General features: G+C 59.8%; 3 protein-coding genes across 3 annotated transcripts in view; 2 read left to right on the forward strand and 1 right to left on the reverse strand.

Moving 5' to 3' along the window:
* Window positions 1-938, reverse strand: part of GUITHDRAFT_121930 (hypothetical protein) — a gene marked incomplete at both ends in the record, with an annotated part of 1,271 nt that extends 333 nt beyond the window's left edge. The window contains one exon of the mRNA XM_005818806.1: window positions 277-938. Within this exon, the coding sequence (XP_005818863.1) occupies window positions 277-938 (662 nt within the window). The remainder of the gene's footprint in view (window positions 1-276) is intronic.
* A 1,901-nt stretch (window positions 939-2,839) lies between these two features.
* GUITHDRAFT_156469 (hypothetical protein) lies at window positions 2,840-4,480 on the forward strand. The gene is made up of 10 exons (XM_005818807.1): window positions 2,840-2,867; window positions 3,183-3,257; window positions 3,305-3,434; window positions 3,490-3,546; window positions 3,595-3,698; window positions 3,748-3,839; window positions 3,896-4,013; window positions 4,070-4,117; window positions 4,170-4,244; window positions 4,368-4,480. Exons 1-10 carry the CDS (start codon window positions 2,856-2,858, stop codon window positions 4,434-4,436), a joined length of 780 nt encoding a protein of 259 aa, XP_005818864.1. The 5' UTR covers window positions 2,840-2,855; the 3' UTR covers window positions 4,437-4,480.
* Window positions 4,481-5,291: 811 nt separating this feature from the next.
* On the forward strand, window positions 5,292-13,737 carry GUITHDRAFT_121933 (hypothetical protein; the record flags this gene model as incomplete). The annotated part of the gene is made up of 11 exons (XM_005818808.1): window positions 5,292-5,781; window positions 5,905-6,564; window positions 6,617-8,829; window positions 9,077-9,196; window positions 9,248-10,021; window positions 10,291-10,635; window positions 11,017-11,256; window positions 11,463-11,597; window positions 11,879-12,526; window positions 12,773-13,048; window positions 13,093-13,737. 11 exons carry the CDS (start codon window positions 5,292-5,294, stop codon window positions 13,735-13,737), a joined length of 6,546 nt encoding a protein of 2,181 aa, XP_005818865.1.
* Between the last annotated feature and the right edge of the window lie 593 nt (window positions 13,738-14,330).

Raw genomic sequence — 14,330 nt, forward strand, 5'->3', positions numbered from 1 at the left:
ACCCCCATCATCCCTTCCTTGCATCCCTCCCCCCCAGCATCCTGCACGGCCTGTCCCACTCCAGCTCCCTCCCCTCCCCCAAACCTCCCCACTCTCCCACTTCGCCCTCCCCCGCCCTCCTCCTCCCCTCCTCGCACGACCCCCGTCAGTAGCTCTACCAGCAGCTCTCCTAGAGCCCTCACCTCTGCCTCCTCGTCGTACTCCTCTCCTCCTCTGCCCTTCAGCCTCCCTCCCCCTCGCCCTTCCGTCCCACTCCCCGCGGCTCCTCCTGTGGACCTCCCGCCCCTCTTCAGTCGGAAGAGCCCGCAGTCCATCAGCCTGCAGTGGAAGCTGATCCCTACCAGCACGCTCCTGCTCCCCACGTCTCCGTGCAGACTCCCGCCCGCTCCTTCCCCGTGGAGGTAGCTTAGCGCCCCCACCAGCCCCGCTGCCTCCCGCACTCGAAGCCTCCACGTGAAGCTCTCCGACTCCTTGTCGCTCCTCAGCACCTCCTCCAGCAGCCCTCTCCCGCACGGCCAGTCGATGATGAGGCATCCCATCCTCGCGTCCTCGTCCTTGGCGTACCCCACGACCTGCGCGATGTTGGGGTGCGAAAGACCTGCCATCTTCTCCGCCTCCTCCGCCAGGTTCTCGATCAAGTCCTCGACCTCGGCCTTGGAGTCTCCCGGCACTCCGTCAGCTCTGAGCACCTGCACGCACACTGGTCGCAGCTTCTCTTCGCAGCCCAGGACGGCACGATATGTGCTGCTCCAGGGGTCTTGACGCAGAAGCAGCTCGTCGGAGAGCATGTCCGTCGAGGTCATGACTTGTGAGAAGGGATGGCAGGGGAGAGAGCCTGCGATATGCTTCTTGTCTTTATCCTCCTCCTCCACCACCACCACCTCCTCCTCCTCCTCCTCACCATCATCATCATCGCCTACTCCGCAACGTCTCGGCATTTTTCCAGCTTGGTGGCTCCCCTCATCCCCCTCCTACACTGTAACTCCTGCAACTGAAGCAGCAACTGAAGTTGACTCGTACTGATTTTAACTTAACTTTGAGTAAAAGAACTTGGAAGTACCGTACGTACTCAGTCGTTGTCCTCGTACTGATTACGATGCTGCCGTCAAGACGCCTGCTGCAGCTCCAGGAGGTGCGAACTGCTCAAGGCTCCGAGATGAAATGGTGATGACTCCGTAACGGCTTCAAACGGCTCTTGCCAGTACGCACAGGCCGGCCCGGCTGGAAGCGCAACGGCTGGGAAGGGAGCTAGACATCTATGACCTCAAGGCAAGTCAATGGCTTCGTCAATCCAGCAGCACCGTGTCAGTGTGAGACCCTCACGATCTGATACTGACAGTGCTTCAGCTGAGCTCACCTAACAAGGAGTACGGTCGCACTCAGCGGCATCTCAAGTGGCACCCGCAGGCTCATGGTCCCTGCGCCTCTATCAAGCTCACATACGACGAGAGCCTTGCAAGGTAGCCGCTGGCGATCAGACCTTCCCATGCGGGCTTCTCCTCCCTTCCGGGCCTGCTGTCCTTGCTGGCATGCTGATCGGACCCGCCGTCTGTGCTCGCTCAATATGCCGCTTCCCCTGCAACGCGGCAGTCAGGCTTGCATGCCAGGCTGATGCGGCTGCCTCAGTCCCGGCGACTCTGTGACGTGCTCGCATATCCCGGGCCCGCTTCCCGGGCCCGCAGTCACGCCCTTGCATACCGTCGTACCGATCGGACCCGCCCGTGCTCGCAAATGCTCCCTCCGACCCCGGGCCGCAGTCCTTGCACCCGCGGCCCGTGCTCGCGCCCGGGGCCGGGCCCCGGCCCCGGGAGGAGTGAGGAACTTTTGAAGGCTTCGAGTCAACCGGGTGACCGCCGGCCCGGGGCCCGTGACAGCCTGTGACCGTACCGTGACGATCCTGACGATGAGTCATGGGCCGATCGGTCCGGTCCGGGCCGGGCGGCCGGGCGGCCCGGGCCCGGCCGACCGGACTCCGGGACGGGCCGGGTGACGTACGGATCATCGGATCGGACGGCGGCGGTCACTGCGGAGTCACTCGCTACCGGGTCACCCTCAGTGCGGCTAGCTTCTTTACTCAAAGTTAAGTTAAAGATCAGTACGAGGACAATCAGGAGAGTCGAGGAGGCTTGACCCTGACACTGTCGCACAGGCCAAACGGCGAGAAGAGAAAAGACAGCGAGAACCAAACCTAAACCTGCCGACTGCTGTCCCCCAAACTTAACTGATACCTTCACTTAACGGCGCGCTGGACAATCCCCCCGCGCCGCCATGCCAGCGATGTCGCGGTGGCCGCCGCCGAATACCGGGATGCACCCGCGATGATGGCAGCGTACTACCGGACAGGGAGGCCTTGAGCTGACGAAAGATCCTGGACCGGATGCGTTTGCAAGTCGGATCACCTGAGACGTCTTGCGAGGCCGAGAGACCATCCAGCGCTGCCGTTTCCTTGTTCGCCGAGCGATCCGCCAGCCACCACAGAAAGCGCAACGCATCCGATACGGTCCTGCAAGAGGCCATCAGTGCTGGCGATGATGGGAAGAAAGGCCTTTGGCGGGACGTGCTGAGCATATGCATTACGATGCCCTCGGATCTTCCGCTGTGCTGCCGCTTGCAGTTTGCTCCGAGCGAGGTCCGGTATTCCATCATTGTCAAACACATGTGACATGCTGAAGTCCAGGATTTAACCCATGCCATCCGCCTCCAGTAGCCATCTCTTTACTCAAAGTTAAGTTAAAAATCAGTAGCCATCAGTTGTGGAAGTTCAAAGCTAGGCTATCCGTAACATATGGGGTGGGGTATTGATCAGGAGATAGGTAGGGTGGGTGGGTCCGATTTGTCTCTTCAACTCGCCGTTCATGGCAGGGAAGGTAAGAAACAAGGAAAGACGGGGAATGCTGGGAAGAGATGAGTGAGAGATGTGGCAACGGAGGAGGAGGATGCCATCTTGCTAATGCACTACATGCTGTAAGAGTGTGTTGAGCGATGAAGTTAGCGAGTATGGGGTGTAGAACACGATTGCAAGGCCTGATCATACCACTCGAGAAAGGTTTTCTCGATAGCAAAAGGCATCATAACTATTGGTCAGTGTGTCCTCATTTCCTTGGCATACTTGATACATAGTTGTGATCTGTGTGCGTGAGCGTCCGAAGTCGATGTGAGCACCTGACATGGCTTATCAACAGCTCTTCCCTGCAGTTGCTGCTTGCGCAGCAGTCATCGCCACTGTTCTCGTCATCTCTACCCTGAGGCCTAGACAGGTCTCATACCCACTTGCTGTTCGTTTCCATCTGATCGCTCCTCTCAGTCATCGGTCCTTGCCGCCAACTCGATCTGGGCTGAGACTGGCATGACGCCTCCTGTCCCCCACCCCAAGGTCGCTGGGCATGCCCACCATGCGCCAAGACCGCACACCCTCACCGCTGAGGAGTATGAAGGTGCGGGGATGCTCAGAGTGTGTTGACGAGCTGCCTGTAACAAGAGGAGCTACAGCGATGCACAAGAAGGCGCCCCAAGTCGTTCATGGCAGCAACCGCCTGTTCCGTGCAGGTGGGGTGACCAACCACTCCAAAGTCGCTCTGACGCCCCTGTGCTCAGCTGCAAAGTCCTGGCAGAAGTGGGAGAACTCCTACTTCCACCCCGCTGCTGGGATCCCGCTGAACCTCAAGACCCGCACCGGGCTGTATGCCCAGCATACCAAGGTAGGAAACAGCTCCTTCCCTATGAGGTCCTGAGAGCGCTCCTTGGTAGGTGATGCCCAAGAGAGCCAAGAACGTGGATTCCTGGGAGAATTCTTACTTCCAGCCCATCGGCAAGGGAGCTCAGCCCACTGCCGAGCAGAGGTGTGCGCGATGAACTGCAGTCGAGGTCCCTTTGCAGTCTGAGGGGATCGTTGTAGGATGGCGCATTTCTCCGGCGCCAAGGGAGCTGTTGCTCACAGCAAGGTGGCCAACCTCCGCCAGAAGGCTGCCTTGCGCTGGCAGAAGTGGGAGGACTCGAACTTCGGCCACACTCAGGCAAGATGGAGGACGAATTCCCTCGCAGCCCGTTTGCTGACTCCGAGGCCCCCCAGCAACAAGTTGCGCGTGCTCGCCTCCCTGAGTCTGAGGAGCCGGCCAAGGTGCGGTGGCATGCTTGCTCATAGTTGGCTCAGCGGCTGAACGCTGTGACAGATGGCAGCGAGACGAGGATCGACCAAGCACAGCAAGAAGCAGAGCATCGTCGACAAGTTGGTCTCTGACAGCTGGGTAAATTCACCCTGATGATGACGTTTCACTTGTTTCATGACGACATGTCACATTTATCACTTCAATCTCTTGATGACATTTCTCGTTCAAACTCGCTGTCCTTCATGACACATGTTCTTCCAGGTCAACCATGCTGAGATCGACGACCAGCACAAGCGTCAGCCAGTGAGGTTCATCGACACTCTCAATTAGATTCAAGTACAGCGATCAAACTCCATCTCTGGTACCTCAATCACCCCGACCCTAGCGCGTTCCTCGACACGAATGCTCTTTGTGAGGAAGCGGCTTTTCGACGCGATTGAACAATCCCATCTGACGCACGATTTCAATTCCATTCCTGCTCGGCTCGTAACGATGGTTTCCTCCTCTGCTCTTGTCCCCTAGCTGAAAAGCACATCCTGTCGCATACTAGCTCCTAGTACCTGTGTGTTTCTCGCGGCTCCTCTCCCCCATCTCTTTGTGGGGGTATATCATCTCCTCCTCCTCCTCCTCCTCCTCCTCCCCTACACCATCGTACCGTTCTCCTCCTCCTCCTCCCCTACACCATCGTACCCTTCACCTCCTCCTCCTCCCCTTCCTCTCCCTCCTCTCCTCCCCCATCCCTCCTTGCTGCATCATGCATTGGCCTTGACCGCCCTTGTCAAACTCTGTTCCTGCTTCACCACCCCATCACATTCCCACCCACCCCCTCTGCTTACATCACTTATTGTGGTCCTACAACCCGTCTCACGTACCAAACCAAACACCCCCTACCCCCTCCTTTCAAGTCCCCACCCCTCCCACTTCCGGACTCCGGCACAATGGCGCCTGGGCCCAACAGCCACCTGCGTCGTGCGCCATGACAGAGGGACGTAGCAGACATGAACATCTCAGTCCTCTCCTCTCCTCCTCTCCCTCCCTCTCCTCCTAGGTAGATTCTCCTGACAAGCCTCCCCTGCCGCAGTGGCTCCTGGACATCTCAACAGCTGTACATACGGGACAACCACCGTCCCTTCCACGACGATGCGCCTTCTCCTCTTTTCCCTCCTTCTCTTCAGCTCCCTCCCCATGAGCGTGACGATCGAGCTGTATCCGGAGCTGCTCGGTCTTGCTACTCCCAGCTCGTGGGTGTCTGCCTCGGGCTGCATTGACCATTCTGAATGTAAGCAAAACGAGTTCTGCAAGATTACCTGGTGCAACTCCTGGGAAGGATGGTTCTACAAGTGCGGAAACTGCGTCCCGTGCTCCCAGTGCCTCTGCAACGAAGACAGCATCACGCAGGCCTGCCCCTCTGACAGGTGCCCCGCTCAGCCTGCCGAGTCCGTACGCTACCTGCAGGGCAGGTTCAGCAGCACGCATCCGATACCTGGAACCAACTACTCGTGCGTGTTCGCCATTAAGTTCGAGGGCCTGCTGTTCGAGCACGTGCAAGTCGCTGTAGAGAACAGGAGCAACGTCGTCACCCCCACCACCATCCCTGTCGCGACATGCGCGAGGTTTCAGGGCAAGGGGATATTCAACCTGTCCCAGACGAGCCTCTCCTTCTTTTACACGGAAGGTAAGGCGATCCCCTCCTCTCCTCGCAAGCATGCTCTTGTCCTCTCCCCTCCTCTTGAGCATGCTCTCGTCCTGTCCTGTCCTCCCGAGCAGTTGCTTGACTGACTGGCTGACGTCTGCTCAGGGGACTACAAACCCTTCCAATGGCACAAGGGTAGCTTCTGGAACAACTGCTCCGCTGGTTTCAGAATCTTCCTCACAAGCCCTACCGGCCTCCCTCTCAACTACTCGCTCACCCCCGCCCCTGGAACGAGAGCTGCATGGCATGACGCCAGCGTGCAGCCTGTGTTGGGGAGCGCAGGAGCGATCGTCGGGACGTGGAAGTCGCGAGCGCTCTTCGAGGGGACGTACTGCGAGCTAGTCACTGAGATACTCCCCCTGCAGGGTTCCAACTTCCACCAGCACAACTTCCACCTGCTGAACTGCAGCTCAACCAAGCGCGGCTTCACTCTCACTAAGGTCGGCAGAGACCCTCCAGCTGGTAAGAGTACGGCAAGGAAGCTGTTGAGCGAGGGTGGCAGCACCAACGGAGACGCTGGGGCCGCAGGGGGGATGGAGAGCAAGAGCAGGAAGGGGGTAGAGGGAGGAAGAGATCCTGATGCATCAAGGTCGAGCGTGCAGCTACGAGCGACCACCACGATGCCAGTCGAAGTGATCGAGGCGGCGGCAGAGGCAGGAGGAGGGAACGTAACGTCAGGAGCGATCCAGGTCAGCACGCCAACTTCCTCCTCCCCTGTCTACAGGACGTGGCTGATCAAACCGACAAGCTCGCCTAGACTAATCGGTGAGAAATTGATGCGGCATCTGCCTCCTCCTCTGATCCTTCCCTCCTCCAGCTCTTCAGATCTCCATGACAGGGTCGCTCTTGGCTTCGGACTACATCAACATCTCTGCTGCCCTTCCTGCGGCTCTCAACGCCGACCTCTCTTGGTCCACGACCCTCCTTCCTGGTGTTCAGTGCGGGACACCTTGCACTTCGCAAGCTACAAGTGCCTACCCAACCTTCTGCAGAGTTCAGACCTGCAGGAAGGTAGCATACAGTCGGGGGCTTTCCAAGGCTTTCCTCACGAGCTCCAACTTCAAGAACGGTCAGATCGTGAACGTCACATATAGGGCTACAAACCTGGAAGAGGCTGACATCGGGCTGCTGATCCAATCTCTCGTCTCCAGCCCTTCAGCTAGTTTCACCTTCACCTTCACAGCCTACTCCAAGAACGCCGTCTGCCAGATCGGCCAGTATACTGAGCCGTCCAAGCTGGGTCTGCGGTGGACCATTCCCCCGTACCTCACCAAGAGCCTTGCAGAGGCGTGGGTTGTTGACTACGTCAACCAGACCTCGGCCACGTTCTGGTCGGACTGCAGCGACTGTGCGCAAGGCAACACGACCTTGTACTTTGCGGACAACGGCGGGGAGCAGGCATGCGGGACAATCTGCCCGGCAGGGATGTACTCGGCAACTGGGTTGAACCCTTGCTTAGACTGTCCTGTTGGGACTTACCAACCTGTGCGCGCTGGAACCAAGTGCATGCCCTGCCCCTCCTCCTACTCGACGGCAGACAAGAACGCGATCTCCCGCGACCAGTGCTTCTATGCCATCGTGCTGCTGGAGAGAGTGTGGAGGAGCGGGCAGATACTCAAGTTCGTGGTCTACTGGCAGTTCACCACCAACATCGCGTTCCCTCCCAACAAGGTCTCCATCTACAAGGACGGCAGACAGCTCGCCTGGTTTTCGACTGTCCTCTACCCTGACCCTGCTCCAAGTGGCTACAGCGGGTCCAACACCCTCGAGTCAGAGTCGGCCGGCCTCGGCAACTACACGCTGCTGCTCTATAGCTCCATGGACAACTTCTCGAACCCGGCGATCAACGTGGCGGGAGGCGCCATCGTCGCGTCGTACACCTTCCTCATCCAGAACGAGATCCTCACCGACTCCTGTCTCGGCAGCGACCCCCTCACCTGCATCCCAGCTGACGTCGGCAAGAGCATCAACTCCTCCGGCGTCCTATGTTCCAGCGGCTACCTTGCCCGCATCCTCAACCTCCGCTTCTGCCCCCCCTGCTCCCCTGGGAACGCTGGTGTGCTCTTCTGCGCCCCCTGCCCTGTCGGCTTCTACGCTGACACCGCGGGCCTCTCGAGCTGCACCCCCTGCCCCGTCATCAACGGCATTCCCTATGCCACCGCCTTCGAGGGCGCTGGGGCCTCTTGCTCGGGTCAGGCATGCTGCCAGCCCTGCCCAACTCTCATCCAGCTGGGCTTCAACCCTATCCAGTGCCGGCAGAACACAGCACAGGCCACGACGGCAGCCCCGACAACGGCAGCCCCGACGACGAGGCCTGTCACGACCACGACCCGAGCTGCAGTAATCGAGACTACCGAGATTGCTACGACTCCTGCTCCAACCACCACCGCAGTGCTCGCCACCCCAGCGCCGGTCGCCTTCTGCGGGGACGGGGTGAGGCAGGAGAGGGAGACGGGCTGCTGGTCGGCAGCGTATGGGGGGATGAGACTCTGCGAGGATCCGGCGATCATGCTGGGGAACGACCTGAGGTGGCACTTGAGGGAGGAGTGTGACGACGGGAACAGGATCGATGGCGACGGCTGCTCGGCCAACTGCACGGTTGAGCTGGGGTTCGGCTGCTTTGGAAGCTCGCCGGATGTTTGCAGGTATCCGACCAGGAGCGACCAGTTCCTGACCATGGCGGCGCTGCTGGGCAGCTTGTCCGGGATCTCCTCAGCTGAGACCGTGCTGGCCAACACGACGGATGTGGGGAGGCTTAACTTGCACCTCTTCGAGATGCTGGGGTTGCAGGCGACCTTTCGAGCGATCTACCAGACGTCCTTGCAAGATCGGCTCACCAACGAGGCCGCAAACGTGGCCCTGAACCCCTTCGGCTGCCCCTGCCAGCAGGGGTACCAGGAGATCATGGAGCAAAGCGGGAGGGTGGGGGTCCCAGCTGGGGTCTTCGTGAACTCCGGCAGATGCCAGTGGCGGGTCGCCCCGGTCAACGCGAGCACAGTCACCCTCTACCTCCAACACCACATGAGGAAGGTTGAACTGCTGATGCTGCGACGTCCTGCCTTGTGCTCTTGCTCTCCCTCGCTCCCCTACTTCCTCTCGCTCCCACCTCCCTCCCTTCTCCTGCTCCCTCCCTCTCCTCTCTTCCTGATCTCCCCCACCCCTGACTCCACCCGCTTTCCTTCCTCCCCTTGCTATCTCCCCGCCCCCCCCCCCCCCGTCCTCCCTCCCTGTCTCCGCTGCTCTGCTCTCCTCGCTGACGCCTTGTGTGTACCTTCAGAACGAGTGGCTGGAGATCATGGACAGCGGTATCTACCCCCAAGACCAGCAGGTCCCCAGCAGCAACTGCTACCCCTGCAAATTCGTGGGCAAGTCCAACGTGTCAGCAGTCACAGTCCACGTGATTACCTTCTCCCTCCACCTGCGACTGACTCCTGACGGCCGATGGCAGGTCGGTAGCTTCTTCACTGCCACCTTCTACTACAGCGAGATGAAGGAGGTGGAGCAGCGGTACTCGTGGGAGGACGTGTTCAACCTGACCTTCTTCGCCAACGGCACCAGCTCGTTCCCCGACACGCTCCCCTACCTCCTCGAGGCGGTGCGGGAGGCTGCTGACGTCAACATGACCAACACTTCTGGTCAGCCTCCTCCCCCAGCTACGACCCCACCAGACTCGCTGGTCATGAAAGTCGGGGAGGCGGTAGATAGCTGGACTTACCCCTGCCAGTTCGGCAGTACCAATGGGACGCAGCCACTGGGGGTGACCGAGTTTCTGTTCCGGCGGCACGAGGACAGCTGGGAGGATTTCACGGGGGAGTGGGAGGGGCAGACGTACGCGGACGGGAACAGGGACGGCCTGTTTGACAACGTCGGGAGGGTGAGGTGTGGTGAGGTCGGGTTTATCAGACAGCAAGATCAAGTGTACCAGCCCGATCACTGCATGACGCTGTGCGTTCAGGATGCTGCCTGCTCGTTCGCAAGCTACAACGACAAGTTCTTCACCTGCATCCTCCTCCGCTCCTGCCAGCTGGAACCGTCGTTCAACGCGCAGGACCCCATCATCTACAAGAAGAAAGAGGGGGTCCACAACCTGCTGTGCATGCTCAAGGTCTCTGTGGTGGGCCTTCGAATCTCGGTGCACGTGCATGGATGCGACGGCAAGGAGGATGGAGTGCGGAGGAGCGCGCACGAGGGCTGGGCGACGGGATACATCTTCCCCCTGCCGGTGAGGAAGAGGAGGGTTGGGAGCAGGAGCAGGAGCAGGAGCAGAAGCAGGGGCAGGGGCAGGAGAAGGAGCAGTAGCAGTAGCAGTAGCAGTAGCAGGAGCAGGAGCAGAAGCAGGAGCAGTAGCAGTAGCAGGGGCAGGGGCAGAAGCAGGAGCGGGAGCAGGAGCGGGAGCGGGAGCAGAGGGAGCTATGGTGGAAGAAGAGCTAGAGATGGAGAGAGGAGAGGCGGAGAGGAGAGGCAGGGAGGAGAGGCTGACAACGACGACAGGACGGAGCCACTCCTTGCAACCAGGGAAGGGACCCCATCCCCTGCCGTTTCATCGACCCGATCTCGAAGTTCCAGTACTGGGGCTACGTGCCCTTCAGCATTGTGTTCTCCTCCTCCTCCTCCATCTTGGCGGTCGGGGACGTGTACAATGCCATCCTGACCCGCTCGCTCAACGACGTCATTGACGTCTTCCAGCTGTCTGTATCGAGGGAGTGGCAGCTGCAGATCTACATGCCCCTCTCCCTCGTCAACTCCCAGAACTACCCGCAGGTCAACAACGTCCTCTTCCCCTTCGTCCAGCAGCCCTCCAATGCCACCCTATGGAACCTTAAGCCCACATCAGCGGTGAGGGTGGGAGGAGGGTGGAGGGTGGAGGGAGGAGGGAGGAGGGAGGAGGAGGGTAAAGGGGGTAAGGAGGACAAGGCCGAAGGTGGACTCGTGAAGCGAGACAAGGGAGAAGAGAGGGAAGTAGTAGGATGAGGATACTGGGTGTTTGGAGGAGGGAGGAGGGAGGAGGGAGGAGGGAGGAGGGAGGAGGGAGAGGAGGACCAGGAGGGAGGAGGGAGAGGAGGACCAGGAAGAGGAGGAGGAGGAGGACTAGGAAGAGGAGGAGGAGGACCAGGAAGAGGAGGAGGAGGACTAGCAAGAGGAGGAGGAGGACCAGGAAGAGGAGGAGGAGGACCAGGAAGAGGAGGAGGAAGGCTCAGTGCTGACGGGAGGGAGCAGGCGGAATTAAGGTTCCAAGTGCAGGAGATCGATCAGAAGGGTTTCCTGCAGCAGCTCAACGTCTACAGGACCTGCAACGACTCCTTATCGACCCTCCGCCAGTTCGCCAGCAGGACTCCGGACTGCCTCCTCATCTTCTCCAGCATCTTCCGAGCTGACGGGACCATCGGGCCCAGCAGGGTCGACTCGGCAACCATGGACAAGATATGTCAGAGCTCCTGCTACCAGGACTTCAAGGCTGTGAGTTGCACCTCCCTCCGTCCCACTCATCCTCCCGTCCTCCCGTCCTCCCGTCCTCCCGTCCTCCCGTCCTCCCGTCCTCCCATCTACCCATCTCCTCCTCGTCCCCACGTCCCTCCTCTCCTCCTCTCCTCCTCTCCTACTCCCTCCTCCCCTCTCCGTCTCGGTCTTCCTCCTGCTCTCCGACTGATTGACTGCTCTGCTAGACGCTGGAGGCCTCAGCTCTCAAGTGCTCTGCCGCCTGGAAGTCAACGGACTCTTCTTTCTTCTCCTTCCTGCCCGGCCTCTCCATCCCGGTCGTCAACGAGCAGTCGATCATGACGAGGAGGATACTGGGGAAGGTGAGCCAAACAGAGGCATGCTGCTGCTGCTGCTGCTGCTGCTGCTGCTGCTGCTGCTGCATCGCTCTTACCTCCTTCTATTCCTTACTCTCCCCTGCTTCCAAGATGTCCTGTTTCATTCCTCCGCGTCCTTGGCCTCATCCCTTTTCTTTCTCCTCCTCCCCACCCTCTCCCGTTCCCTCTTCATTCTCTTCTTCCTCTTCCTCTCCCTCTCCCTCCTCTCCCTCCTTGTCCTCCTCGTCCTCGTCCTCTCCCTCTCCTTCCTCTCATCTTCTCCGCAGCTGCTTGATCTCACGGACGCTCTCTTCAACATCTCAACAATCTGCTTCGGCAACGAGAAAGGGCAGCGCTGTGTCCAGCCCCTGCTTGAGAGCAGGTCGGAGCTGGGCTCTTGCCCAGTGTCCTCCCTCCTCTCCTCCCCCTCCTCCTCCTCCCTCTTCTCCTCCGTCCCCTCACTAGCGGAGGAGATTCAAAACCCTCCCTTCAACTTTGCAGGCTCTCCCACCTGCCCCTCCACCTGCTCTTCCAGCCTGAACGCGTTCTTCATCCTCGACGGCTGCTGCTCCTCCACCGTCAACGAGGCGACGAGGAGCTGGTGGGACTTGGTTGGCCACGACCTCTCCCCCTCCTTCATCTTGCAGGACCCCAGCAGGAGGGGCAACTTGTTCTTCCAGAAGCCGCAGGCCTGCGGCGGGAGCTACGTCTCCATGGACTGTGCCGCGGGGCAGTGCGGCAACAAGAACCTTCCTGCTGTCTGCTGCAACGTCACGTGCGCGGGAGGAGGAGTCAAGAGCTACCTGAGCGCGTGCTCCTGCTCCTGCCCCGAGAAGCTCACGGGCAAGCTCTGCAACGAGTCGAACACGCACGTCCTTGCTGAGTTCAACATCATCGGCATCAGCGTTAGTGACTTCTCGTTGGAGGGGAACCAGGTCAGTCGCTCTACCCGCCCCCTCCTCTCCCTGCCCGCTCCTCCCTGCTTCTTCCAACATTCCTACCTCTCCCTGTCCCCTTTCTTCTCCCCTTGTCGCTGTGGGCTGGTGCCCTCTCTCCAAACTTCACTGCCCCCTCCTCATCTCCCCTCCTCCCTCCCCTCTCCTTCCACATCTCCCTCTGCTCCCTCGTCTCTCTCTCCCCCATTTCTTCCCCCCCCTCCCCTTTCCTCACTTTCCCTCCAGGCGTTGTTCATGGCCATCTTGGCTGAAGTCGCCGGCGTCGACCCCAGCAAGGTCGAGATCGACAGCTTCGTACCTTTTCCACGTCGCCGCAAACTTTCTCACCTCGGCCAGCTCTCCCCCAGCAGCAGCCTCCCTCCCTCTCAGCTCCTCCAGACCGAGCAGCAGGGGGTCACGATCAGGTTCCGCGTCATCATGCCGTCGGAGAGGGAGGCAGTGCGTGTCGCTCAGATCGTCGTCGAGGGTGACAAATCTCAGTCTCTTGTCGATAAGCTGAAGGTGCCATCCCCCTACCCCCGCCCTCCCTCACGCTCTCCCCGCAGGCCCTCGGTGACGTCACGCTCAGCCTCGCCTTCCTCCCCAAGGCCTTCGCAGCCAACGGGGGTCAGCTGTGCGACGACATCCTGTACAAGTGCAACGTGACGGGAGGAGCGACGGCCAACGGCACCTCCTCCTCCTCTTCCTCCTCCTCCTCCTCCTTCAACGTCCTCCACGTCGTCTATCCGCTCGTTGGCGTGCTAGGAGGAGCGCTGGTGCTCTGCATGGCCTACCCCTTCCTCGTCAAAGGCTGCGGGTGGCTGAGGCCCCGAGCAGACGCGATGTGGAAGAAGCTCGACGTCGAGGGGCGGGTGGAGGCGTACAGGGAGGACATGCGGATCTCTACACAGGAGAAGGAGAAGAAGAAGAAGAAGAAGCAGCAGAAGACGTTTGTGGAAGATCGATGGTCCCTCAACAACGTTTTCAGCAGCGGAGCCACAAGCTCGGCCAAGCAGCACCAGCACGAGGCCCCCAAGGCCTACATCATGGTTTCCGGCAAGGCCATGTGGCCGTCAGCATCGATATGGAGCCCCGAGGATCACGGAGGAGGAGGAGGAGAGACGATCGGGTTCATCGAGAGCTCGGCTAAGCCACAGCACATCACCTTTGACCTGGGGCAGGTGGAGGAGGGAGAGAAGGGGAGGAGATGAAGGGGATGATGATGAGGATGATGATGATGATGATGAGGATGATGATGATGTAGAGGCGTGAGGTCGGAAGATATTGAGATGAGATGTGCTGTTTTCATCTCTACCATTTGTTTCATGTTGATCTGAATGTTAAAGTTATAAAATGACTGAAGTGGAACGAGACGCCATCCTCCTGCTCCTGCTCCTGCTCCTCCTCCTCGTCAAGTTTCAGAGCACAGCGAGAAGAGAAGAGTCTTGAGAAAGAGCCAATACTCCAGCACCTGCTCCCTGTCACTTCGACGTCTCCACTCCCTCTCCTTCAGCCCCTCCTGCCCCTGCCCCTGCTGCTGCTGCTGCTGCCCTTGCTGCTGCTGCTGCTGCTCCTCCTCCTCCTCCTCCTCCTCTGCTTCTCCTCTCCCCGCCCCTTTCCCTCCTCCTCTGCTTCTCCTCCCCCCGCATGCTTGTCTCGTCTCACCGACACTTTCGGTACATGCGAGGTGTCTTTGAAAGACACAGAAGGTCCTGCTTCAGCAAGGAAGACCCTCCTGGTAAACTTGGTGAGGCGAAGCGAGGACCCGGGGTTGAGGAGGCGGGGAGGGAAGGGAAGGGAAGGG

This window comes from Guillardia theta, assembly GCF_000315625.1.
Source record: "Guillardia theta CCMP2712 unplaced genomic scaffold GUITHscaffold_266, whole genome shotgun sequence".
NCBI classification, from domain to species: domain Eukaryota; class Cryptophyceae; order Pyrenomonadales; family Geminigeraceae; genus Guillardia; species Guillardia theta.

Bases quoted from the DNA above. Each gene is read 5' to 3' on its own strand.
- GUITHDRAFT_156469 (XM_005818807.1), top strand. The intron at 4,014-4,069 runs GCAAGATGGAGG...GAGGCCCCCCAG, and splicing joins CGAACTTCGGCCACACTCAG to CAACAAGTTGCGCGTGCTCG. The intron at 4,245-4,367 runs GTAAATTCACCC...ATGTTCTTCCAG, and splicing joins AGTTGGTCTCTGACAGCTGG to GTCAACCATGCTGAGATCGA.